This window comes from Vipera ursinii (assembly GCF_947247035.1).
Source record: "Vipera ursinii genome assembly, chromosome: 1".
Lineage (NCBI taxonomy): Eukaryota > Metazoa > Chordata > Lepidosauria > Squamata > Viperidae > Vipera > Vipera ursinii.
Window position 1 is genome coordinate 71,183,808 of NC_139512.1, and position 27,692 is coordinate 71,211,499.

Here is a 27,692-nt window from a genome sequence, read left to right on the forward strand (position 1 = left end):
GGCAAAATAAGCAGGAAATGGGAGAGGTACACATTTCATAATCTAGGAATTCATAAAAGGAAGCATGTATATTTAATAAATGTATGAGTCATATTTCAGATGATAAGCCCTCACAATAACCTAAATAGAAAATTAATGTTTAAATTACCAAGGCCACAATCCAGCAAAAATATAAGCATGATTATACTTCAGAGGGTTATGCATACAACTCTGTGCTGAATTACGTGGCCCACAGGTAGCACTTAAATATAATATTGCAAGCAGTTTAAAAAGAAAAGTAGTTCCAATATTTTCTGTAAGCCCCATTTTTGTAAAGAGAATGAACTTATCCTTCTCTTATTCTGTTTCATTATCATATTAAAAAGCAAAACATAAAAATATGAGAAAAATATATTGGTTGTATCCTCTGCCATACTTCGTAATATAACACAGTTTCCTATAAGACTGAAACTGATTTTTTTATATACAAGAAGAAATTGTTTTGTAAACAATGGACAAATGGCAGAAATCTTCACAGAGAGGAAACAAGCAGATGCTGACTTTAAAAGATAGCTGAAAAGGGCTCAGGATTTAAACCTATGGGTTACCAATACTGTATATATATATATATGTATGTATATATGTATATATGTATATATGTATATATGTATATACGTATATACGCATATACGCATATATGCATATATATATATATATATATATATATATATATATATATATATATATATATATATATATATATATATATATATTCGTAGATTCTCGCGGGTGTCTGTATGTGTAGATCTAGAGTCTCGGGTTTCTTCCCGCGTTCCTTTCATCTTCAGAAAGTTGTGGCGACGTTTCGACGAAATCCCATCCGTCATCATCAGGCCGGAGTGTTCCTCCTGCTGCTTCCAGGAGCAATGCGTGGTCTGGCTGTTCCTTTCCTTCCAACTGCCGGTGGGGCTGTGTTCTGACTGGGAGGAGGCGTGGCTGCTTTCTGATTGGGTGGGGGTGTCCTCCGACTGGGTGGAGGTGTGGTTGTCTTCTGATTGAGTGGAAGCGTGGCTGTCTTCTGATTGGGTGGATGCGTGGTTGTCTTCTGATTGGTTGGAGGCGTGGCTGTCTTCTGATTGGGTGGGGTGTGTTCTGAATGGGTGGGGTTTTTTGTTGTGTTGCAATATCCTGAGTGTTGTGATTTGGTGTCCTGAGGAGTGGGCTGTGTAGTGGCCTCCAGAGCTTTGGTTTGGCTCTGAGTTCGAGGACCTGCTATGTATCTCTGGTATGGGTCAGTCAGGTTCGTGTGTGCGTTCTTCTGCTTGGGTGATGGCACTTTTGCTTGACTTGTTCTGTCTTCTGTGTGGGAGAGTTTTTGTTCTGGGTGTGGATGAGTCTTGCTGGGGCTGGTGGCATTTGGGGTTGTTTGTTGGTTTTTTAAATCCTTGTTTGCTGAAATTCGTTTCTCTATCAATGCTGGTTTCCAAATGGCATGTAGGCGGGAGGTGTTGTCTCGCTTGTTCATACTGTCTGGGTGTTTTTCTATTTCTGGCAGTTTAAAAAAGAGGAACAAACAGCCACATGCTTCTCCCAGAAGAAGGAAGCTAAAGCCTGATGATGACGGATGGGATTCCGTCGAAACGTTGCGCCTACACCTTTAGTTCTACGCGGGGAAAAACCCGAAAAACCAAGGATCCATATATAGATAGATAGATAGATAGATAGATAGATAGATAGATAGATAGATTCTGGGGTGCTTTTTGATGAGTAGTTTCTTCCTCATTTAAATTCCTAGTTTTTTGCAATAAATCTGCTCCACCAAGAGCCTTGGTGGAGCAGTGGGCTAATGCCTCCTTAAGTAACATCAGCTGCCTGCAATTAGTGCAGGTTCGAGTCCCACCGGGCTCAAGGTTGACTCAGCCTTCCATCCTTCCGAGGTACGTAAAATGAGGACCCAGATTGTTGGGGGCAATAAGCTGACTTTGTAAAAATGCCGCTTGGGGGTCCCCGAAAGCCCTAATAAGTAGGCATATACATAGAATGAAGGCTATTGCTAAGCACATTGATTTGTGCTTCTTAGATTGTAAGCCACCCTGAGTCTTCGGAGAAGGGTGGGATATAAATGGGATAAAAAAATTTTTTAAAAAATCTACATATAAAACCTTGTATCTGACTGGGAATTGAAAGATGAAAAATGTATCACTGCCACAAAGCCTGGATAATTCTGGTGAAGGCAGATATAAGGTGAAGGCAAATGTGGCCCTTGAAAAAAAAGGAACAAAACCATTTAAATCCCAAATCCAGCCCTTTTGCTATTGATTTTTCCCTTGTCCTCCTACTGGTATATTGAAGGCTCACTGTATATTCATGTTTTCTCCCACAGAAGCGGCAGAAAGAAAGCCGACCATGGAAGAAGAGGAAGCCAAACGCATTGCAGAAATGGGAAAGCCAATCCTGGGTGAACATCCAAAATTAGAGGTTATCATTGAAGAGTCCTATGAGTTCAAGGTCAGTGCTGGGTGCAATGTTGTGGGTTCAGGAAACAGTCGACGCTAGGCAGGTAGTTCAGCTCTTTATTAGGAGGTAGATTCAACAGGGGAATAGGGTTACCTGTGCCCTTTTTATACCTGGCCAGGTGTGCTGCCAGCCAATCAATTCAAACTGGACTTTCCCGCCAAAACTAACCCAGCCTGCAGCAGTCACGTTACAGTGCCACCTGGTGGTATCTGTTGATCTGCGTTCTATACGCTGTAACTCCAATACATAGCACTGGGTACTCAGAGTTTTTGACAGGAAATGAGGGGAAGGAAGAGCAAGAAAAGGACTTAGCAGAAAAATTGGTTAGCAGGGCTAAACGGAGGAAAGGAAGAGGACCAAAGGGAAAAAGGAAGGCTTCAACAAAAGAGGAGAGTTGCGTGGAATGGCTAAGCTAAGGCAAAAGTCCAGGCTAAGTCCTTGGGAGGGAAGAGAAGACAATGAGAAAAATAAATGAGGTTAGGGAGAGCAAGTTTGAACGAAAATAATTAAGAGATGTTTTAAAGAATACAGTCCTAATTAAACAGTAAAGGAATGGCCAGAAGTTTCACCACTGTCTTCTGAACAGTGATAGGTGGAGAGTCGTACATCAGAAGGAAGGTTAGGTTGTGCTTTGAATTATTTATAAAAAAATAATAAAAACAGGATAAAATACAATCTAATAAATAATAAAAATATTCATGTGTTGAAGATACATAACTAAGAACCAACTAACAAATGTGTGGTTGCTTCTAGCTAAAAGAATGACCACACTATATATGTGAGAAACTAACAGGGAAATATGCCAAATATTTATTTCTGCTGTTTTCAGTTGCTAATCCTTACCATCAAATGACTCAAAGGCCAAACTGACATGCCCTTACATCTAGCTGAAACACGTTTCTGAAGGTTGGTTGCCCTGGAAATTGTTTTTAGTAACATGTCTGTCTCAATCCAGGTCGAGTCTGCTAAGACTCATAGAACACTGTAGAGGAACGTAAGCATGCTAAGTTCATGCCATTATGAAAGGGAATTACTGTATGAATGGAAAACAATTTATCCATTGACAAAAGTACTTCGCAGGCTGTGGAAAAGGCTAAGAAAGAAGAATGGCATTTACCAAGAAAGGAGAAAGTTTTATATGAATAAAGAAACAGAAGGTGCCCTCTTTTTTTTTTAATGATGCAACTATGACTTTTGGCAAACAACCTGTTATAAAATGACTTCCTGACCTACTTATAGTTATACCTTTCATTTCTTTCATTTTTCATGGACATTATCTATGGCTTAAGTTAGCTCCTTGCAGTTAAAAACTTTCTCAAAGAGTTAAGACTACAATTCAAGGTCACTTATAAGGAATGGAAATTCTGGGTTACGTTGTCATGAAACCCTTGGAAGACGCCTGCTTGGAACAGCTACCTAAAACCTTCAGTCAGCCTCCATGTTGACTGAACAATGCTCCAAAGGAAGGCATTTAGTTAAACCAGTATTCTTTGTATTCTTCTAATTGACAGAGTACAGTGGACAAGCTCATCAAGAAGACAAACTTGGCGTTGGTTGTAGGGACTCATTCATGGAGAGACCAGTTCATAGAAGCCATTACTGTCAGTGCAGGTGAGACAAAATGAATGCCTTGTACTCAGCCAAGGAAAAAATCACCCAGAGGTGGGGGAGCAATTCTAATATAAATTACTTCAGGGGTTTCTATGAAGTCCTTGATCAATAGATATTATGGTCTGGTAAAAGAGTTTAATTTGCTTCACTTTGGTTTGATTTTGGGCGGGGAGTGGTCCATGCACTGGATAGTAAATGTGTGCATATTAAGGCTGATCCTAAAGAATTTTTGTTTAATTACTTGGTTTTTTTTAAAGTTTTATTTAATAACATGGTGTTCAAAAATCACTGAATGGTGAAATTTCCATGAAATGTAAGATCACAATAAAAAGAAAAATTACAGTTTAATAAAGAACAGTTTTTCACTGATTATTAGAAATTGGTTTTTTTAAAAAAATAATTCCTGTTACTGTAATTTTCCAGAATCAGATTAGGCAAAATTAATTTCTTTAATTCTCACTGCCAGTAATTAAAATTAACCCCACACTATTAAAATTGTTCTTGACTGATCAGTTGGGTTTCATTTGGAGTAATCCAGCTGTTTTTATTTAATTAACGTAGTAGAATCTAACTAGTTGATTTATCTATTCAATTAAGTTAGAATGCTTCCTCCTTTGGATAGACCTTAGTAACTCATTTCAACACATATCACAGAACCTGCCTCCTTAGTGATAAACAGTGCTTTAAATCCACATACTTCTGTGGCTAGGCACACTAAGGAGCTCTGTTTTAAGGGAACTCTATGGTTCACTAAATAGTCATAGCATCCTGTTGCAAATGTTAAGAGTGCATCTTAGCTGGATACTAGCATTCTTCCTGGGAAGAGAGTTCATTGCCACTAAGTCTACATTTTCTGCTGTATGTGAGCTTCCCTGAAACAATGGGAAAAGTGCAAGGAAAATCCCAAGCATTCTGTTTATGAAAGTATTCTCACTACCAGCTGTGGGATTTCCTTGCTTAGAGCTGTTAGTTTTTCAACACTTACTATGTCTCTCTTACTCCTCTTTTCCTCCTTCACTATTTGAGCATGGCTTGGGGAATACTCTGCCTGGAGCCCAAATCACTCATACCCCACAATAAAAACCATCAGAGTCAACAGGATCTGTTTTCACAAAGGCCTGTTTATATCAAACTGCTGATTTGTTGTTCCCACATCTCTCCTTTGCCTTTTCAAGTTTATTTTTTCCTTGCTTTGTGATACTTCCTGTAATAGCGCATATTATTAAACGGGTTCTTCTCAAGATTACTCTATGCAAGTCTTCAGTCTCAGGAATTTGCCCTCATCCATGGTAGCCAACTGCCGGTGCCAGATATGCTAAGATACAGTGATGTTCAGGTGGAAAACATTGCCTGTTTGATCTACTGCTCTTATTGTGTTGATGCAAAACCTGCCACTAGCAAGGACAGGCTGAAAAACAGGAGTTCCTACATTTTGTGCCCAATGGATGCATTTGAGATTTTGAGAAAGTGTCACAGGCACCATTACAGATCTTTTTTGAAAAAGAGAGAGAGAGAGAAGGAGAGAAAAAAGCAGTGATTAGAAGTCTGAAAACTAAAGTTACCAACTCCTCCACTCTCTTGCTTTTCTTTTCTAAAAGAATCCTTTGAATTTATGCATTGCACAGAAGGGGAGACAAAAGGGGAAGAAGAAAGTTGGAGACTACAACCCTCTTCCTTTCTAAGTAGCCAGAGTAAGTTTTGCAGAGCCAAGAACTCTGTCCAAATAGGGAAGGTCATGAAGTTTGAGTGGGTGTTTTGCTAAATGCTGCCCAGAGCTCTGATGTAGGGTGCAAGTCAAAGTCATGGCTAATCCCAAGAGAAGTTGATGGAAACCATTTGAGACAAAACAAATTAGATTTCATTTTTCACCCATTTTTCCCAGTGCCACCCAAGTGTTTACTGCAAGAAACCTCTTGAATAAGGTAATCCGTTTGAAGCCCAGATACAAAACTGTTAGATGAAAATATGTTGCTAACTTTTATTTATTTGATTGAGTGAAATGGCTGCCCATCTCACAGCAGTAACTCTGGACAGCATGCAGAGTTTAGCATGCAGAGTTAAAAACAGCAGTGTAAACAATCTGTACCATAACGTCCAAGGTTACAACAAGCCCAGCTGGTAAGAAAACATTAACCAGCAGAGCTCCAATGCCTAATGCTGTATCATAGAAACTCTGAACCCTTCTGATTGTTCTGCCCATGTCGGCTGGCATCTGAATTTGAGCCTCACTCCAAAGAAAAGACTTCAAGGGGGTATGGCAATTCAAGGGGAGTATGGAAATTCAATCTGTGACATCCACATTGGTAGTAATGTATTTACCCAAATACTATTGCATTCTTTTTCCTTACACACACACACACACCAGCAAAGCATACATAGACAAGCATTTTGGAATGAAGGTAGATTGGGATTACCTAGTAGATTTCTTGGTCTTCAGCCATAGATTGAGATGCATTGCTTCCTGATTGTTTAACAATAATAAACAATTGTAGTAGCCATCTATTGCTGAAATAAAATTGGAGGGAGACTTTTACTAAGTGAAATGTTTGTGGGGAAATGTCTATGGAGATTCTCAATCATCCAGGTCATGGTTTTCCCAAAGGTGCTTTTTCAGAGCTGAAGTAGCTTCTCGAATGAGAAGTGAAACATCTTCTAAGAAAAACAAGAAAGTCCAGTTCCCTCTTGAAAAAGCACCTTTGGGACTTTTGTGAGGGAAAATACTGTTTTGAGCTTTAAAGCAGTTCCTTGGACTCAAGAGTTCTTTAATCCCAAGCTTGACCTTTTGTATCAAGCTCCAGTTAAGACTTTTAAGGCACCAGAGCTGGTCCCCTCCTGAATTTTACTGTACTGTGCAAGAGAAATCAATCTTGTAACCTTGGGCACTGAGAAGAATGAGCCTTCCTGTCTTGTACCTAGCACCAAATACTGAAGTTCAACTACTTTATTGTGTGGGAAATAATTTCTTTGAATAACTTTAGTTCAAATACTTGCTTCTTCTGAGAAAAGATGAAAAAGATTGCCTACCTTCCATCTTTCCACAATGCTGTCACTGTTGCTATGGTGATAAATGTGGTCATCCTCTAGGTGCTCATATAAGAACAAAGTTAAGGACATTAAGTATTGCTTCCTTTGCTGTTACCTACTTTCAAGATTTATATTATCATTACAAGAGATAAGGAACCCCAGTGCAGTCTCAAACTGTTTATCCCTGCTAGCTTTCCAGAAACCAATAAAATCAGAAGGAATGAAAGTACAGTTTTAACACTGCCTTGTTTTTTTTTGTATCACTCATGAAAGTTTTTGACTAGAAAAAGACTTTTTTCCATGGTCAGCTTTGAGGGGATGGAATTTCCTGATTTTTCCTCAGTATGCCGAGCTCTCCATGTTACACCACTGTTTTGGATTTTATATAGATCATCTGTAACTGAATAGGTAGCCTTTCAGGAAGCATAGAGGTATGCTATGAAAAGATCCTTGTGTACTTTTTGGGAAGTAGGAAGAACAACACAGAATGCTATAGGCAAGAAAATCGGTTACCATCAAAGAGCTACTAAAGGCTTCGTGCCCATAGGAGAAGGTGGAACTGTGTGATCCAGAAAGCAGAGCAGTTTCAGGAAGAAGACAGGTGACAAGATCAAGAAGCAGATACTCAGAGAAAACAGCCAGTAACCAATGTTCATAGGTGAAGGAAGATTGGGAATGAGAAGACAAAATCAGGACAAATTTCTGGATCAAACACCAGCATGGCACTGGATGGAGGTTTCCTAATTTTGGTGCCCTCTGTGTCTATTAAGATGAGAACTCTAGCTCTATTGCATCCTCCTTATCTAGAGGGCAGCTAGCTGTGTATAACTGTGCTAGACATTCCTAAGTAGCTTACTGGAATATATGCTGAAGCTTCTTAGGAGCTACCCAATAACCTGAAGATTGGGAAAGAAGTAACAGCTCTAGCAGTTGGCCTTATTTATCCTTTAACCTGGAATATTCTCTTTTTTGATCAGATGATTGTTCTAAATAGAAAAATGGCCGTGAACCATATGTGGCAGGCAGGAGGGTTATTATTCTGTGAAACATATTTAATTATCTAAATGGCTATTTTCATGGAATACCTTTTCAAGGGACAGATCGGTAATTGATACTCGCTGTCAAGGTTCCAACTAACGAACCCAACCAAGTAAGCACCGATGAGATGATCCAATCTCTTTGTGAGAAACTTTATTGAGTGCATCATTTTGGCAATGATTGAAAGCAAAACCAGCTCTGGTTATTTCCTGCACAAACTGCTATAATTAAAATATAGAATTCTCCCTCTCCCTATTAGTGCAGGTCACATTGTCCAATCAAGTGTTAAAATATTGCTATGGGAAAGTGTCTTTGTTTGTTGGCAGACACCTGTTGAAATGTCCTTGGTTCACATGGTTGGCTTTTTTGTTGTCTGGAATCCGCATTCCATTTCTCCCCCACCCCATTTCCCCCACCCCCCGAAGTACACTGGCAAGCTAAGAAGCAGTAGTGGCAACAATATCGTGCATGCGCTTCAAGCTTGACACTAGGCTGTTCAAGCATGTACATAAGCAATGAAAAAGTTTGGAAAACTGTGTTTTCTGGGTCCTATTCACCAGATGTGCATATTTCAAAGCAAGCTATTCTGAGAAATGGATAACGCCCACAGTACCTCCAGGAGCAACCCAATAAAGTAATGATTGTATGACCTGCTATCCCTTCACTGTTTCTAGGCTTGGACAGTTGGGGTTTTGCATAACACCCACTGATTTGAAGCTCTCTATTTTGTCTTTCCTACAGCAGGTGAAGAGGATGAGGATGAGTCTGGCGAGGAGCGCCTGCCCTCCTGCTTTGATTATGTCATGCATTTCCTGACCGTCTTCTGGAAAGTGCTCTTTGCCTGTGTGCCCCCGACAGAGTACTGCAATGGCTGGGCCTGCTTCATTGTGTCCATCTTGATCATCGGCATGCTCACTGCCATCATTGGAGATCTGGCATCCCACTTTGGCTGCACAATTGGCCTCAAGGATTCTGTGACCGCCGTTATCTTCGTGGCCTTTGGCACTTCAGTCCCAGGTGAGACTGAGACTCTTTGAGACAGACAGGTAGCACCACATGGCTGCTAACTACTCCATCACTAACCATTGTTGCAAACTATCACAGAGTTACGTGCAGTGTCCCAGAAATGTCCTCCAAAACTGACATTAAAAAAATATCCAGGCTTAGACAAAGAGAATAAGCAGGGCCATCTGAAAGCCAGTTACAGGATTTTTATAAGGAAAAGCAAGGAGAAGAAATTATGTGGGCTGTCAAGTAAGAAAAATAATGAAGAAATATTTTGCAACACCCATCAGCCTGTTTGGAATTTATGATGTATTGTGCCTTCCAAACATATGTACATATAAATAAAAAGCAATGTCAGCAAATGATAAAGTGTCTCATACTTTATCTCAAAAAGCCAGTGAACGGATATTGTGGCTGAACTGTTAGAAATTATTCTTTTAAATATTTCTGATAGGACTTGTTTGTGGAGTAAGAAACATTTCAGTATTTTCCTTCTTTGCACAAAATTAACGGCCTTGATTGTGCATATTAGTACCAAATTAGCTTACAAATATAAGTCACTTCCACCAAACAGGTTTCTAATTGTTTTCATTCTTATGCAAAAAACACACACTTTAAGGTACTTTATGCTAAATGATAGCATATAAACACAGCTATCATTTAACAAACCCTCTTGCTACTAAGACTAAATGCTACTTATAATTTCACATAGTCAAGACAGCCAAAAGACATGGGATACAATCCAGAATCACTGTAGTACTTTTGTCTTTTGCTCCACTGAATAAAATTAGGGCTGCACATGCTGCCAAATACTGTTCCTCAAGCATCACTTGTGGTCCCACTTGCTGTCTTGCTTATTTTAACACCACCCACTCCTGCAGAAACATCTGCTTCTTTTAAAAAAAATATGATTTGATTAAACTCCAAATCATGAATAAAAAGTAGTCAGGGAAAAAAAGTGCCCCAAAATGGAAAAAATATAGATGCAATATAGACCATCATTAATTTTAGAGTACAAGTTGATGTATTTTTTTATCTATATCTGTACCAAAGAAAGTTAGAAGCCACACACCCATCCCTCTGCAACCTGTGCTGTCCATCTTCAGTTTACCTATCAAATCTCTCTGGGTGTAAATGGAAGTGTGAAAGGGAAACATTTGCATGTATGATTCCCCTTTGGAGTACAGTACATGAAAGGGGGAGGTTATTATGACTGGAACCTCTTTGGACATTCATGTAAACCAGTGTTTTTCAACCTTGGCAACTCAAAGATGTGTAGATGCGTGGCTGGCTGGGAAATACTGGCAGCTGAAGTGCACAATCTTCAAGTTGCCAAGTTGAGAAACACTGATCCTAAACAAATAAACACCAGAGGCCTTGAAAGTGGGTGGAGGAAAGATATGCATGCTACTGCTATTTCCCCCAGATTCTAATCTCCCCAAATTCCACATTGGAGGTCTAAGAGGCCCTGTGGTTATTTTTGCTTGAATGGAACAGAATAAGATCCCCAGCTGAATAGGAACAAGCAGGTATGAGTGCTGGATGGTCCTTTGGACCTCTTGGAGAGATGTGATGGGGGCCAGTGTACACATCCCACTTACCAGACTGGGAAAGACTTGAGTTAAGACCTTGTTCTCTTCATGAGATATCACTGGTGGGACTGATTGGACTAAGTATTCTTCAGCACATCTCTTTCATGTGAGCTCTCATTTGAGCACACTGATTCACCACCTTAAATGTTGCTGGCCCTTTCTTTTTCTGCCCTAAAAGGTGTCCCCATCTTCTTCACGTCAGGACCATGTTTGTCTTTTCTTATACTGGGAAGACTGCTTGAACTGCTACTTCTGCATTTGTTTCTTTTCCTTTCCAGACACTTTTGCTAGCAAAGCGGCCGCTGTTCAAGACATTCATGCAGATGCTTCCATTGGCAATGTCACAGGCAGCAACGCAGTCAACGTCTTCTTGGGCATTGGACTGGCCTGGTCAGTAGCTGCCATCTACTGGGCTTCTCAAGGAGAGGAGTTCCATGTGTCAGCCGGCACTCTTGCCTTCTCTGTGACACTGTTCACCATTTTTGCTTTTGTCTGCATCAGTGTGCTGTTGTACCGAAGACGGCCTCATCTTGGAGGAGAACTAGGAGGCCCCAAAGGGTGTAGACTTGCCACAACTTTGCTTTTTGTGAGTCTGTGGCTATTGTACATTTTATTTGCTACCCTGGAGGCCTATTGCTACATCAAGGGGTTCTAAGTCATGGAGAGATTTCAAGCCAAAAGGGAGGCCTTCTCCTCCTTTGATACCTCATTGAACACCAGAGTGTTGTCTGGCCAGGAGTGACCGCTCCCTATCAATTTTCCAGAACTGCCCAGGTTAAAGGATGACTGGGCTTCAAGAAGGGCAAAATTATCATTATAAAAAGTAAAGACAGATATTAAAATAAAGCCAACAACATCAGTCACTCAGTCAAATCAGAAATATCAGCAGTTCTTAAAAGTACCCATTTGCAGAACTCTGCTGTAAGACTCCACAATGTTCATTCCTCCACTTTACGAAATATCACGTATTCAGATGACGATCTTATAAAGCATTGGGTGGGTTGTTGTTTTTTTTTAATTTGGGAAGGGTGAATCTTACCTGATCTATTTTCCTTTTTTTAATACAAAAAAGGGGGCTGAAAAAAATACAGATTCAACGTTCATACCACATTAGAGCTGGAGCTGAAAATGCTCTATATTTTTTACTCTATATGAACATTTAATTATCATTTTTCACTTTGTTTTAGAGTTATAGTGCTATTATATTTTAAGTGCAAACATAACCCATATAGACATGACACCAACACGTACAGGCACACAGATTAAAACTACAGTTGAAAACTGGAGCATGTAGCAAGTAATACACCTCCCTGGGCTACCAAAAAAAGAAAAAGAAGAACAAGCTGTAAAGATATTACATGTAATATGTATATTTTCAATATGGCAAATCTCTTTGTGTAATTAACATAAAGCTTTTAGCACTGCAGAATTAAATATATATAAATATATATAGTTATTTATACACAGCAAATAAATCAATGCAAACTGCAGTGTGAAAAATACAAGCAAAAGAAAACCAGCACAAGTTTATTACTATTGTCATCATTATCATCATCATCATCATCACCACCACCATCAGTTTGTTCCATATGTGGAAAAAGAAGAACATTCTTTTTAAGTAGAGAATAATTTATGTAAATATAGTTCTCACACTTTTTGAGTGTTAAAATATCAGTCAAAATCCTTCAAGAATTATATTGTTTTGCTTTCACTTTGCTCTTAAAAACACTAAAGAAAGTTTTTAAAAAATTATGGCGCTATCTCTATAAGCATTGTCAGACCAGATAATGGCATCCCTTGTTTAACAAAGTTTGGTTTTTAAAAGCCACATTTAAATCTAATACTAAACCATAGTTTGATGTTAACTTGAACCTTGGTGGCGCAGTGGTTAGAATGCGGTATTGTAGGCTAATTCTGCTGACTGCCAGGAGTTCGATCTTGACTGGCTCAAGGTTGACTCAGCCTTCCATCTTTCTGAGGTCGGTAAAATAAAGAGCCTATTTTAAGGGGGCAATATGCTGACTCTAAACCACCCAATAGAATGCCGTAAAGCACCATGAAGCGGTATATAAGTCCTAAGTGCAAATGCTATTACTGAGTCTCCTGTTCATGTATAAGGAGCACGTCCCTCCCTTTTCTTTCTCCAGTGTGATTACAAATAGGAGATTGGAAAACATCTAGTATCAGTTAATTAATGTTCATCATAATGGGACAAATCAAAATTTAGTGGAACTATGTCCAAAGAAGCTAACTCAAATGTGATTTGCAGTTATGGCTCATTCAGGTGACAAGAATAGAGAAGGATGATAGGCGTAACATAACTATATTGTAATAGATATGGAGTGAAGATTTCTGATTATGATTGCCCACTATCCACGTTAGCGAACAATGAAAGTAAATTATGAAACATCTGCAGTGCATTATTACTAATCTACATTTTGCCATTGCTTGGTGTTCCAATGAGATAACTTGTGAAGCCCTTTCAAGATAGAGGACAATCTTTCAGATGACTATAGAGTCACTGCATTTTCCTGTAAAAATGATCAGCAATTTTGTGGATTTGCAGAGGGATCTCCAATTTTTCCTAAAGAAAACACCGATGATAATTTTCCAAATAACATGATGCATCCATTTTACTTCTTGTTTCTTTTCTGCCTCTGCTTCTTGGCCTCCACAAGACTGAAATGTTATGATTGTAATTGCCACCATTAATCATATGTACAACTTTCTGGGAAAGAAGCGCCTTTTGATTTTTCCCCCCGTGTGTGTGTGTGTGTGTGTGTGTGTGTATTTCAATAACTGCAGTTAAATATAGGGTTGATAATTATATTTGTCTCTGCACTCTCTCACATTCTTCTACCCACAAACACATTTCTTAAGCATAAGGAACAAGTGGGGAGCTAGATTTTTTATTATTATTTAAGAAAAAGAGTTCTTTTTCATCTAGAAATACAAGGGTTGTAAAGGATTATTTTTCTCAGATTTTGAACTCATTGGCAAGTGAACAAGAAAAGTGAAGTATCTGTATTTTGTACCTTTTTTATAAGTTTTTTAAAGAGTAAAAAAGAAGCTTATGAGCATTCAAGACTGATTCTATATAGGAGCAATTACCCAAAGAATACATTCCTAAGCTTGGAAATAGATGCAAAGTAATTTCAAAGAGTTATTACACTGAATAAAAAAGGAGTATTTCAATTTTAAAACCAGAGTTTTTATGCCAACCATACTCCATTTTTATTGCCTTATTCTATATAAAAAAGGAATCCCTGGATTTTACACCACTAAACATTGCCAACTGTTGGGGGGGATGCTCATCTCCATTTCAAGGGCCATTGAGTCAGCACTGGTGAAAGATATTTCCACAGTCATATGGCCAGCGTGATGTCACAGTGGACTGTTATCTTCCCACCAAAGTGTTACCTATATTATCTACTCGCATTTCCCTGTTTTGCAAACTGCTAGGCAGGATCCAATCAATCAGAATAGTGCTGAAAGGGACCTTGGAGGTCCTCTAGTCCAAACCACTGCTCAAGCAGGAGACCCTAGACCCTATTCAGGCAAGTGGCTGCTCAGTCTTATCTTAAAAGCCTTCATTGATGAAGCACCCACAACTTCTGGAGGCAAGCTGTTCCACTGGCTAATTGTCCTCACTGTCAGGAAGTTTCTCCTTAATTCTAGGTTACTTCTCTCCTTGATTAGCTTCCACCATTGTTTCTTATACTGCCTTCAGGTGCTTTGGAGAATAGGTTGACCCCCTCTTCTTTGTGACAGCCCCTCAAATACTGGAACACTGCTATCAGGTCACCCCTAGTCCTACTTTTCCCTAGACATTCCAGAACCAATTCCTGCCACTATTCTTCATATGTTTTAGTCTGCAGGCCTTTAATCATCTTAGTTGCTCTACTCTGCACTTCCCCCCAAAAAAAGTTTCACCTTTTTTGTAATATGGTGACCAAAACTGGATGCAGTATTCCAGGTCTAGTCTTACTAAGGATTTATAAAGTGGTACTAATACTTCATAGTGATTTTGAGAACTACGGCGAGGATGAAATCACCCCATCGCACAACTCTAAGGTCTTCATCATGGACTGTCAGCTTTCCAAACGATAAGCCCAGCATCTTAACCACTGAGCCGTTACCCCCATCTACTGTTCCATATATACATGTCATCCCCTAAGAAATTGCTAAAAGAGAGAAAATTAGATTCAAACAAAGGTGTGGATCTTCTCAATGGTTATGTGAGACAGACAGGATGTACCACATCACCAAAACATGATGTCTTACACTATGGTTCTTAACAAGTGCAAAACAGCAGATGCCTGTGCCTACCCTTTGGGTAGAATCACTTTGGCCCAAGCCAGGCATATTTTGCAGAAAAAAAATGCTTTCCCCATCTTTCATTTGCTTGTTACAATCTATTTTAATTTTACCTGCTTGAATTCTTCAGGATAGGGAGGAGGCAGACCTGAAGTCTATTTTAATAAATCTCTTGGTTCCTGCTGTACAAAAAGTCCTGTACAAATCCTTGACTTTATGAATTATTACGTCTTCTGGATATAAAAAGAAGGAAGATTGATATATTTTTTTAGAAGATCAGAATTTTGGAGAGTCATCATAGTCAGCTAGAATCAGTGTGATTTAATGATACGGTGCTGCAGCATACCTTAATAGTAATGATCTTTTCACCAGGAAAAAAGTGTCCTTCCTTTGATTTTCCATTTATGCCCTTGAGCTTTATTTGTCACATTTGTGCTCTACCTTTCCCAAAGAAGCCCAGGACAGTACAGATGAAGCCTTGTTTTATCCTTAACATCCTTGCAATGACCTTGCAAGGGGTCTGTGTGACTGCTAAGCATTGCATTTAGGCTTGAAGTCCGGTTTCACAAGTCTTTTGCTCAGGGCAGTGAATATTGTTGTCTTTCCTGCCTCAGATAGGAAGTGTCAGCTCACAGCTTCTTAGCCATGAGCTCTATACAGGCAATGGCCTGTCTATTGATTTATTTAAATATTGTTTTTGGTATCAAGGTTTTTCAGGTGAATTTTACTTGATTCTGCCTCTCTCCCCCATTCCTGGTTGATAAATGGCCTGGGTACAATAAAGCCTGTTAACCTTATCTCCATGGGTGGTTTCTGCATTCCTATCTGCCTTCTTCATGAAGACTTCCTTTTGGGTAAGGAGAGCTGGTGGTATCACCAGGTTATGGTTGCCCGCCATATACATGTACTAGGAAAATCTGGTCTAGGCTAACTTTCTCCATGAAGTGTTTCCTCATTTTATTTTTCACTCATTAAATGCAAAAGAAATAAACTGAAATGTTGTGCTGTCGTTTTTTCCCAGTGAAGTTGATTTCCATTTCTTTCCAGACTTGTGCGTGTAACTTTCTAAAGTCCTTTACATTTTAATTCCATTTTATCCCTTTTATTTATCCTTACTTGTTTTGCAGCAAGAGAAACCACAGAGATTAAAAAAGGGAAAGCAGAATGTAAAGTAATATCCTAAAGACTAAATTATTAAAAGAAAAATGTCTGCAAAGACGGTTCAAAGCTTACTAAACACCAAGATTATTCAAACCCCAAGATTTAACCAAACAGCCATTTCCATATATAATACACAGACAAGTGCAATATTGGAGTTAACAAATCTTTGTTGACCAAGTCTTCTGCAAAAAAATTAATGTGAGATGCCTTTCCCAACAGGAAAATATGGGATTTACAGTCCAGTACCTTGTCTGATAAGCACCTTTTTGAGAATTTTTATGTGTCTCTGTCCCCAATCTGGCTTCAGTGAAGAGGCATATAACCATGTCCTACTTGGGCCTGGATCAAAAAATAAAACATCATTCATTCAGACAAAATGGGCTCAAGACAAAAAAAAAGAGCTCTTTTGCCTTCTCAGTTTTGAAATATCTCTATGTGCATTGAATCATCCATTAAAAGCTATGTTTGTTGTTTTGCTCAACTCAATATATTTGAATCAATTAATTCTGTGAACCTTTTTATCTGCAGAAGAGCTTACATTCTTTTAGAGGCTCTTGCCAAACAAAGAAGAAGACCATTTTTCTTTATTTTTGCTTCTCCTTGCTCATTCCTTTAGAGTGTCCTGATTTTCTAGAGGAAGGAAAGCTTCATCAGTGAGATTCATTTCTCTTTCTTAATGCTAATAGAAATACCACTTGACTAACATACCATGCACAGGAACATAAGATCTGGTTCCAAGTTCAGATTTTTCCACCTTGAAATGGAAGGTCCATGTCAAAATGTAGCTAGGTTGTAGCCACAACCACATTATTTGGTGGTTGTGCTTTAAATGTTAACGCTTTTGTTGGAATTGTTTTGACTTTTGGAATTTTTAATCTTTTATGTTTATGGTTGTGGGGCTGGCCAGAGTTTATGACTGGAGAGGCATATGAATTGAATGAAATAAATGAACAAAGTAGTTGTTCAGGGTGGCAAGAGAAGAATGCATTTGCTTTATGACCACTAGGAGAAGCTCTGGCCCTTGAGTTAGATTTGTACTCTGGGTGTTTGTTTACCTGCAAGAAATGAACCTCAAAATAATGGATGTGCCTACAGAAAGTACACTGCAGTTCCCAGGACAACTGGCAGTTAAAGTACAGCACTCTTATAGCCAGAAGGGATCAAATATAAAAACAGATTGCATCAACATTTTATGTTCTTATAATGGCCAATCAATCAAGATGCCCACAAGAAGGATATGGATGTAATAGCTGAGCTCGCTTTAATGAAACAAGAGAATTTGTCCAAATTCTCATGCAAATGTTCTTCCTGAAAATGAGCAAGAGGTATAACTTTGTAGCCAATGAGTAGGTCCAACATCTGCTTTCCTTCCAGTGAAGAGTATCTGCAAGGCTGTGGCTGACTCCCTATTTTCATCAAGATTATCCCAAAGCAATATACAACTTTGATGTATGTGTGCTATATGCTGCAATTTTGATTTTAAAAATTAAACCAAACAAAATGGATCAAATGATAAAGCCAAAATTATTTTAAATGTGTAGTAGAAATTAGGGGAAGAAACAAGGATCGTGTGGAAGTACAGCAAAATTTCAAGTTACTTGATTGTCTTCAACTCTTTTGTTCTTTTCCAACTTCCCTTTCAGTTTAGGTAGGCAATTCTGTTCTTATTAAGTCAAGGAAGAAAGCCTGGAATTTCAAAGAAAGAACTGAAGTCTGTAAATGCTACTTTCAGCAGTTCTATTCTATTCCTTTTGGGGGAGGAAAAACTGTCTGAAATCCTTGAGGATTTCCATTCAAGTCTTTTAAAACATTCTTGGAGAGACAAGGTCACTTTCTCTCCATTAGGTTTCATTAGAAGATGGTTAAGAAAGGAAGAACAAAATATATCAATTAGTACTATGTTATATACTGTATAAAAGGGATGCGGTGGCTCAGTGGGTTAGGACGCTGAGCTTGTCGATCAGAAGGTCGGCAGTTTGGCGGGTCGAATCCCGAGTGCCGCGTAACAGAGTGAGCGCCTGTTACTCGTCCCAGCTTCTGCCAACCTAGCAGTTCGAAAGCACGTAAAAATGCAAGTAGAAAAATAGGGACCACTACGGTGGGAAGGTAACAGCATTCCGTGCGCCTCTGGTGTCTAGTCATGCCGGCCACACGACCACGGAGACGTCCTCGGACAAGCGCTGGCTCTTTGGCTTTGAAACAGAGATGAGCACCAGCCCCTAGAGTCGGAAACGACTAGCACGCATGTGCGGGGGAACCTTTACCTTTTACCTATACTGTATACTGTATGCATATATACTATGTTCCTCAGGAGAAGACAATACACACACACACACACACACACACACACTAGTATATCCTAATTTCATTTCCTATATCTTCACCTAGATCAAAACCTGAACTCTCCAAATGTTGCTGAGCAGCTTCTACGATCCCTGATGATTAGTCAAGATGGCTGGAGCTACAGGTTTCCTGCCTCAAATTACTATTTCACATGAACCTTAACATCCTGGATGCACAATCATTTTCAGATCAAAGGCCCAACTTGGTGGTTTGAAGAGCTGCCAGAAACTGAGTCTAAGGGAAAGGCTAAGCCCAAACAGGGGTATCTGCAGCAGGTGGGAGTTGGTTAAAAGATATCAAGATGGCAGCTACACAAGTTCACAATTGAAGACTGTCTTTCTTATATGTGGGGCATTGGTGACTCATGTAAAAAAAAAGCGTGGGTTTTTGATTGCATGATCACAGCCAACCTCTTGATTTTTGGACCTCCACCCCCCAGGATACTCCCGGACCAAACTTAATTTAATTAAAATTAAATTCAGTACACTGAATTTAATTATTTTCAAAATATCTTTTTCACATTTCTTTTGGCTCGTGTTAAAAACGATTCTTCAACTGCAACATGGTGAGCCACATGTGGCTTCAGGGCAGCAAGTTGTGCATTATCCCCTAAGACCTATACAAAAAAGAACTTCAATGATTTTCTCAAGATGACAGAAGAATTTGTCTCAGATGTGCAAGGCATTCTGAGATCAACCCTTTGGCTGAATTGCTACCAAAGTGTTGTTGTTGTTGTTGTTGTTGTTTTAAAAAAAGCCTTCTTCTGGAGCAGGCTGTGAGGTTTGGACATTTGGGCCAGATGAAAAACAAGGGATGAGAACCAGTTCGATGTACGACTAGAAATGGGAACCGTGACCTCTGGTCCTCCCTTAGGCATGGAGGCCTGCTGGAGGACCTGGAGCAAAACCCATGAGGATCTTGTAATAGGAAGAGATAGCATTATATATGCTGTCTAGGTTGCCGTAATATAATTGGAAGGTGGTGAATTCTCTCCCTCATTGGATGACTTGACTGGGATATTGTGGCAATTTCTGCACTGAACAAAGGGGGTGGGTTGAACTAGATCTGGGGATCCTAAACTCTTAAGCTCATCAACACTTTCAAGTTTCAGTTTCTTCATTGACCCCAATGTTTATTACATGACAATAATGTGATAAATACCACTTTAACTAATAGTACTATGAATACTATCATAGCATATTTGTTGTCTCCAGTTCGGGTCTGAGCCTGGTGCTGAAGCCGAGGAAGAACACCAGACATGAGGTGCAGGTTTTGTTTCCTTTTATTGAAGCTCTCCAAAAAAAAAAGGGGGGGGTCCTGGCCAGAAAATGCTTACGAACCTCAAACAATAGAATTAAGAAAGCTTTATATAATTTCACTAAAGCAGAAGGATAAGATAGGATATATAAGAAATATCATCTAATAAACATTTTAGTAATGATCTAACAACTGTTCTACTGGTTTCTAGCTGTCCCTATTCCTAAGCTTTCTCTAATGCAGGGGTGTCAAACTCAATTTCATTGAGGGCCGCATCAGCATTGCGGTTGCCCTCAAGGGGCCGGGTGGGTATGGCCAGGGTGGGCGTGGCCTATTGGGTGGGCGTGGCTAGAGTGCGTATGGCCTACTGGGTGGGCGTGGCCAGCTCTACATCGTTCGCATCAAGGGTGCCTATGGGGGCCTGGGCAGGAGTGGGACAGATCTGAGGGTCTCTGGCAGAAGGAGGGTCTCTGGGCCAGGGCCTAGGTAGCGGGGGCTGTTCCCTCACTGTTTCCAGGATGGCTTCGTGGGCCACATAAAACCACTTCTTGGGCTGCATCCGGCCCCCAGGCCTTGTGTCTGACATGTCTGCTCTAATGAATGCTCCAGGGGTTATCTAATACATATCCTATTTGCTCCAGGCCATCCCTATTCCTAACTTCTAGCTATGGTATGCAGGATGTCTAACTCTTTGTTACTGTTATGTTATCAGTTCTCTAACCACCCAGAATTGATGCAAGTTTTGTATCTGCATATTCTCTGTGAATAAGCATTCTTTGTCCTTGGCAGACAGCCTCCCCAATTACAGACTTCCTGGTTTTCTTTCAAGCGTATGTCATAGTCTTGCTTTGTTTTAACAGACAGCCCATCAGCCACAACAATTTTAGATAGTCCCATCAACCCTTGGAGAACCCAGAACTAGATGATTTTTCCAACAGCCTGCAAACCCTTGCCTTCTGAGACTCTATAAAGTAGAGGCTTGGATTTTTCTGCTCTACTAGCAACATGAAGGCTGGCTCAGTTTGATTCAGGTTCCTCTTCTTGTTGTTAATTCTCTCCCAGCATGACTCTACCTAGGGGCATGAGTTTGTTTCGCTACACCTGAACTAGCGTTGCCCTTTTCTCCACTGCATGGAGAGCTTCCATGAATTAATTTAATGAGGAATTGGGATAGTGCCGCTCACTGTGGCAGAACTAACCTTTTTCGCTGTGTTAGCCAAATTGAAAGAACACAGCAGTTCACTCTTGGCGCCAGATGGCACACCTGCTGAACACGTTTAGTTATTACCAATATCCAAAAATTAGGTAGATAGGTTTGATTTTTAATTACAGCTTTTACTTTTCCAGTCCTGGAGCCATAGGCCTTATATTTAGGACTATGGCAGCTAGAACAGAAGATTATACTCTGGGTCATTTGTTGGTGGCTTTTTTTGTCATTTGGGGAAAAAAAGCAAAAGCTTTAATTTAGAACAAACATTAGCATGTGGATACTGGAGCCACTGCTGACTTTTCAACAGCCTTAAAAATGCTTCCCTGATTCCTACTTGTTGGAATAGGACTAGGTCTTTTTATTCCCCAACTGACAGAGGAAATTGGGATACTCTTCCAATCATTGCAGTTCCACGCTGCGTTTATTTTTAAAAAGAGGTTAATTATGCAATAAAACACAAAAGATTTAATATTAATGTGCATATTATAAAATGTACACATTTTAGTGATATGTTCTTGTACATATATATAGCATAGCACCAAACTGTCAAACATGATCAATTTGGTAAAATGCATGGAAGCCTAGCCACAGGCAGGTGCTTCTATCAATCCTCTTACAGCTTAGTAAGGTGAGTTAAGAAGTGGTACTAGACTTGGTAAAAGCAGCCTGGGGATTTTTAATCAATCTCAGCTGGCTGTGTTTGGGCATCAGATTAAGCCCCTGAAGTAAGATCACAACCAGCAATCTATATGTGACTTCACTAGCATTCATCTTGCAGACTCTTAGCAGCACCAGCCTGAGCCACTACAATTCAGTGACCGAAACCCCCCAAGATTTTTAGTGTGACAGAAATAAGGGGCTTTAGACACCCATTTTGTCCCTTTTCATTGCAGTTCAATCCAATATTCAAATAAAATATAAACATAGGTATTTTCCACTTAAGGATACCACTTTGTAGCCATTCAGTCAGAAGCTAAACAAGTGAGCAAATGTGAATACCAGCTTTAAAGAAATATATTGAGATGAGGAGAAGATTTGGGTTTCTTAAGGGAGGGCTCTGAATGATGAGTCCTCCATTTTTCTGACTGACTGGCTGGAGGGAGCACTAGCCAGTTAATTGTAGGGTCCCTCTTCAACATATCAAAGTCTAAACTAAACAACTTCAAAACATTTCGGAAGAAATGGAGAATAGAAACATGGTATGGACCAGGCACATCCAACATCTGGCCCACAAGCTGGATGCGGCCCGCACAGGCCACACCCACCCTGGCCCTGCAAGGGCAAAACAAATCCCGATACGTCACAATACAGCCCGCGATACGATCGAGGTGGACCATGGATGAACTGTTCTTAATATTAGGATATTTTTCTTTAATATTTGGTTGGGTTGGTTGGTTGGATCTGATTTAATTCAATATGTTAGCCCACTTGTTATAGTTTGCAAGCCAGAGTTCTAGATAGGCATGTCTTATTAACACAGATGCTTGTGGGGATTTTTTTGATTTTGTGCTATCAAGTCATTTTTGATTCTTAGTGACAACTTAGGTGGATTTTCTCCAAGATTATCTATCCCTAACCTAGTCTTTCAAGTCCTCTAAAGCAGAGGTCCCCAGTCTCCAGGCCATGGCCCACTACTGGACCGTATCCTGTTCAGAGCTGTGAATGTGAGTGGCAGCTCAACTTGCACAAGTAGCGGGCCAGCCTACCATTCACACAGCCCAGCTCCTCCCTCCCTCTACCCAGCTGGGCCGCCAAGCTCAAAGGCCACAACACTTGGCTTGTTTTCTTAGTTGCCACGATATTCTCAGTAGTCAATAGTGGAACCAACCAACCCCAATGCTCCAGAATGATGCTGTCTTTGATAGGTAATAGGAAATTGAAATAAGGGCAAAATCCACTAGGGGAGAATCTTTTCAAAGAGCTGTGGGCCCTTCGAGGATGGAAATATTGGCTCTTGCCCAAATATGCCAGCTGTTGGAGCCATCCCAGAGAGCCAATATGCCAAGCAACTAATATTCATTAAAATCCTTAGTACTATGGTCTGGGAATTACTAATGAATGCTATCAAATAAATGGGAAACATCAAAGTAGCTTGAAATGCTACTCAGCAAGTGAACATCTAGCCCAGGATGAAACTTAGTACATAATTTTTTCCCTTGTCAATCTTTCTCAGGTTCTTTTCTTCTTTTGTTAGTTTCCTTAAGAGTTAGAATCATGTAAACTTAGGTCTCTGTCATCACTGCTACATGAGCCACATTGACGGTTAGTTGGCTTCCGAATATAATTCAAGTTCTGATTATTACCTATAAAGCCCTGTATGGTATAGGGCCTGGATATCTGGGGGAACCGCTTGTTTCTGTTTCTGCCCACCCAGTATGGTCCAGCAAAGTGGGTGCACTCCAGGGCCTTTCTTTTAAACACTGTCATCTTGTGGGACTAAATGACACAACCCCCACCCTCTGGAACAGCCTCTCCCAGATGTAAGGACTGCATCATGTCTCCAGGGTTCTAGAAAGCCCTTAAGATCTGGCTTTGGTCCCTAGATCTGGGAATGATGTATTAATGTATTATTGTTTTTTTCTGGGGCTGTTTTGTTTGATTTGTGCAACTTATAAGATCCTTTCATCCTGGGCTACCTACCAGTATGTGATTTTATCTGTTTTTATGGATTTTGTATGCTGCCCAGAGTCTGTTGGAGTTAGGTGGCTATAATAAATCAAATCAATCAAGAATGAATGAATGAATGAATGAATGAATGAATGAATGAATGAATGAATGAATGAAATAAACCCCAGTTGGCAAGGCTTGGGAAAAATGTCCACAGGGCTATCTTTTCTCAGCTGTGCTCACCAGCTGCAGAAACTCCGAATCCTCACCTGCACAGTTTGATTTTCTTTTTCGATAACAACGTAGGAACATGTTAGCATTGCTTTCCCAGTTGTTGGATTAGGCTACATAGAAGAAATATTTTCATTTATTCTAATGTTTTTAAGCAACTTCTCTGAAAGGAGGAAATAAAAACATGCATTTAAAAAACAAACAGACCAGCAGGCTATTTTTGCCCAAGGAGATAGCAAGATGCATAGCAGCAGTTTAAGCTCTTTAGGGAGCAGCTGAGTCTATAATCCCATTGAGCACTGGATGACATTGAAACAAATAAGCCCACATGTTTCAAAATAGTCAGTGAGAAGGTTTCCCAAAACTAATATGCAAACATTCAGCATCTTCTTCAGCCAGAGGTTTTTGGTGAGCAATCTATATTTGTTGTAACAAAACAACAACAACAGGATACTTATAACATTTTAAAGTGCAACAGGTCATTTAATGCAGAGGACTTTCTTGACAACAAACATCACTGTGGGGTATGCTGCCATCTGAATCCAAATAATGAGCTTTGATCCCATTACATTAAGTTACAACAAAATTAATACAGTCATATTTCGTTTGCCTCTGATAATGTTGTTTGTGTGTTCAGAGACAAGTTCCATTTAAAATGAAAATATGATGAGAAATTAGACTAAGGAAGAGTTTTGCTTCTGAAATCATAAAACAGCCAGACCTACTTGCCTATATACTGTATTAAGGATGTCTATAACAGCAGAGATGGCTATTGCATCAGAATTATAAGAAACAAAACTCATAGACTAGGCGAGCATGTGCACCTTTGAAACTGCAATGCAAGACGTAGTGACCCCAACTATAAACACATTGCAATTTGAACTCAGAGGGGAGCTATTCAGTACAGAAGAAAGACCTTTTTATTTTCCATGAGGGAGAAAAGCCACAAAGGATAAAAGTAGCTTGGAACTGGTCTGGAGTAGCAGAGAAAAAGATTCCAGTGGTCAAACAGCAGCTCAGAATGTTGCCGATTGCTCCATGCTAACACCCCTCCCTCCTGGTCCTGTGACCAAAACTGCAGCATATTTTTATTTATTTTTACATTTATACAGCCACCAATCTCACAAGAAGTGACAGTGGGTGGTATACAAAAAGAAAGTATACAACCAATAAACATGTCAAACACAGTCATATTGAAAACCCCACACACCAGGTTCTATCGGCAATGGAGCCACCTCAAGAGCTTATCCGTCTCCTCAGCCTGATGACAAAGCCAGGTCTTGTAGGAGTTCCACAAATAAGCAGGGATGGAGCTGACCTCACTTTAGGGGGAAGAATGTTCCATAAGGTAGGGGTCACAGTAGGGAAGGCCTACCTCCTCAGGGCCACCAAGTCTTCTTCCCAGAGAGACGGGAGCTGCAACGTGCCTCTCTTGTCCCCTGCCCTCTGCTTCCCAATGTACGCGTATGCATTAACACAACAACACAACGAAAAAGCAGGAACAGATTAACACAGAGCAACACATTATTTCATTACACAAAACAAGAGCCACCGTGGTGGAGTGGTTAGAATACATTTTGGTTCTCATGGATTCAAGGTTATGACTCAACCTTTCATCCTTCTGAGTTTGATAAAATGAGGACCCAGATTGTTGGTAACATGCTGACTCTTTAAACCGCTTCAGAGAGGGCTGTAAAGCAACATGAAGAGGTATATAATCTAAGTGCTATTGCTAGGGCTATAGACATCTCCTATATAGGGACTGCTGATAAAGGGGTTGTCTGTCCAGTACTACCATTTTTAATGTCTGAATAGTTTCCTTCTCTCATTGTGCCTCAGTAAATGGGATGGGCCAAATTTATGTTACTTAAAAACTTTTCAGTTAGGATTAGGCTTCCAGAGAGTCTGTCAGATCCACCACTTCAGCTTGGTTGGGGAAGGGGGAGCAGTGGCGTAGCGTGGGGGGTGCAGGGGGGGGCCGGCCGCACCGGGCGCAACATCTGGGGGGGCGCGCTCGGCGACGAATTCCTAATTTGCATTTAGAGGTGCAGATTGGCACACGCAACTTTCCTTTTCAATCTGGATCCTAGTTTTTGGTCTTGGGGCTTTGCATGAAGGGTGACGGTCCTTTGCTGTTCCCGCTTGGAGCACTTTAGCATTGCTCGGCGGCGCCCCAGTCGCCCCTCCCCGCAGCGCTTCAGCGGAGGAGTTAAGCGCAGAGTTTTTGCGCCTAGAGAGGAGAAAGGGGGGCTGGGAATCCAGCTTCCTGCCCCTCCATCTCCCCTTCCTGTTCTCTCGACGCCTCTTACGCCAGGGCTGCGGAGGTTCCCCTGGCGGGGGAGGGGTGCCAGGTGGGCAAGGAGGCTCCGAGAGGGGGAGGGCAATCAGGAGGGGGGAATCCCCGGGGGGGAAGGGGAGGAGGGATTCCTGTGGCGGGGGAGGGGCGCCGGGTGGGCAAGGACGCCGCGAGAGGGGGAGGGAATAGGAGGGGCGGGAAGGGGAGGAGGGATTCCTGGGAGAGCCAGGTGGGTTTCCCCCAGTTGCGCCCCCTCCCCTTCCGAGTCTCCGCCTTTCCTCGCGAGTTTTTCTGCTCCGTGGGAAGCGCTGCGCCTTCGCTTCTCCTCCTGGGTTGCGGCTTCCACGAACGGCTCTCCGATCCCCTTCAGATCCTTCCCCCAAGACCCCCTCCTGCCCCGCAGCCCCACCTCTTGGCGCAGCCCGGCTCCCCGCCTGGGAGATCCTGGTATTTCCCGGAAGGTTGGGCACCCCCGTTCCCATGTTCGGAGGAAATAAAATAATTTTAGGTCAAGTGACAGGTCTGGGAGCTCTAATTGCCTCCACTTCTCTGAGATCGTTCTCAAAACAACTCAAATGCAACTGATTGATGTTGAAAGGACAGTGGGAGATCCAGGGAAGAAAGGAGGAATTTGTTTTATGACTTTTACAAGCAAAATGTTAGAACTGGATTTCCCACTTCTGTACCCACATGGCTTTTCAGTACCGTATTCTCTTGGAGGAAAAAATAAACCCAGGAGTTTCTCTTGTTGACTATCAGAGTGGGGCAGTTGACAGATACAGAAATGAGCAGGCACTGTGTAACTTACTGTAAATAAGAAGCTGTTTGAGGCTTTATAGAAGTAAAATAGAATATAGATTATTAACAAAGTGCTTTGACATTTTAACTTTGCTGTTGGTTCACCTGTTAACTACTTTGCCTCTCTATCTACCAAGTAGATTAAGGTCAAATTGGTTGTAAATAGAAGTAGAACTTCATAAATTTTGGGCCTACTTCGTAAGGGAAGGAAAGTAATATTGCTCCAATATATTTATGAATATTCAAGTGGAGGGGAATAATATATGTAAATCTGGTTTTGTCTTATTGATGCACATATTTTCCTTCTATTTGAATGTTCTGTATATCCTCCGCTGTGCCGCCCGCCTCCTGGCACGGCCTCGGGTCCCGGCGCTTCTGCCGCACGTGAGGGAGGGGATGCCGGACCTTCCCCCTTTTCCCGGGGGAGGCGTGGGTGGGGGGTGCGGCGGACGCCCAGGATGCGGGGCTCCCTGCGGCAGACTCGAGTGCTAAAATCCATGGGTTAGGGGGCGCAAATTACTTGCCTTGCCCCGGGTGCTGACAACCCACGCTACGCCACTGAGGGGGAGGTACAAATGGGCAATAAAGTTGTATACCTTTATGATGGGAAATTGGAAGGGGAGAATTGACAGTTGAGGAAGAACAATGCGGTTTGGAATCTGGTTTGAGCTGGCACACTGGCATCTTCAAAGTCATTTGCCCTCAG

The 27,692-nt window shown here is 40.9% G+C and overlaps 2 protein-coding genes across 3 annotated transcripts in view; one reads left to right on the plus strand and one right to left on the minus strand.

Annotated features, from left to right (window-relative positions):
• SLC8A3 (solute carrier family 8 member A3) overlaps positions 1 to 12,487 on the plus strand; it is a 236,412-nt gene extending 223,925 nt beyond the window's left edge. For both annotated transcript variants that reach the window (XM_083348501.1, XM_083348500.1), the window contains 4 exons: positions 2,363 to 2,487; positions 4,008 to 4,107; positions 8,911 to 9,186; positions 11,045 to 12,487. In XM_083348501.1, the coding sequence (XP_083204627.1) occupies positions 2,363 to 2,487; positions 4,008 to 4,107; positions 8,911 to 9,186; positions 11,045 to 11,421 (878 nt within the window). In that variant the 3' untranslated portion in view covers positions 11,422 to 12,487. The remainder of the gene's footprint in view (positions 1 to 2,362; positions 2,488 to 4,007; positions 4,108 to 8,910; positions 9,187 to 11,044) is intronic.
• The window catches only part of PLEKHD1 (pleckstrin homology and coiled-coil domain containing D1), a 346,726-nt gene that overhangs the window by 36,189 nt on the left and 282,845 nt on the right, over positions 1 to 27,692 (minus strand). The gene's annotated exons all lie outside the window — the stretch shown is intronic.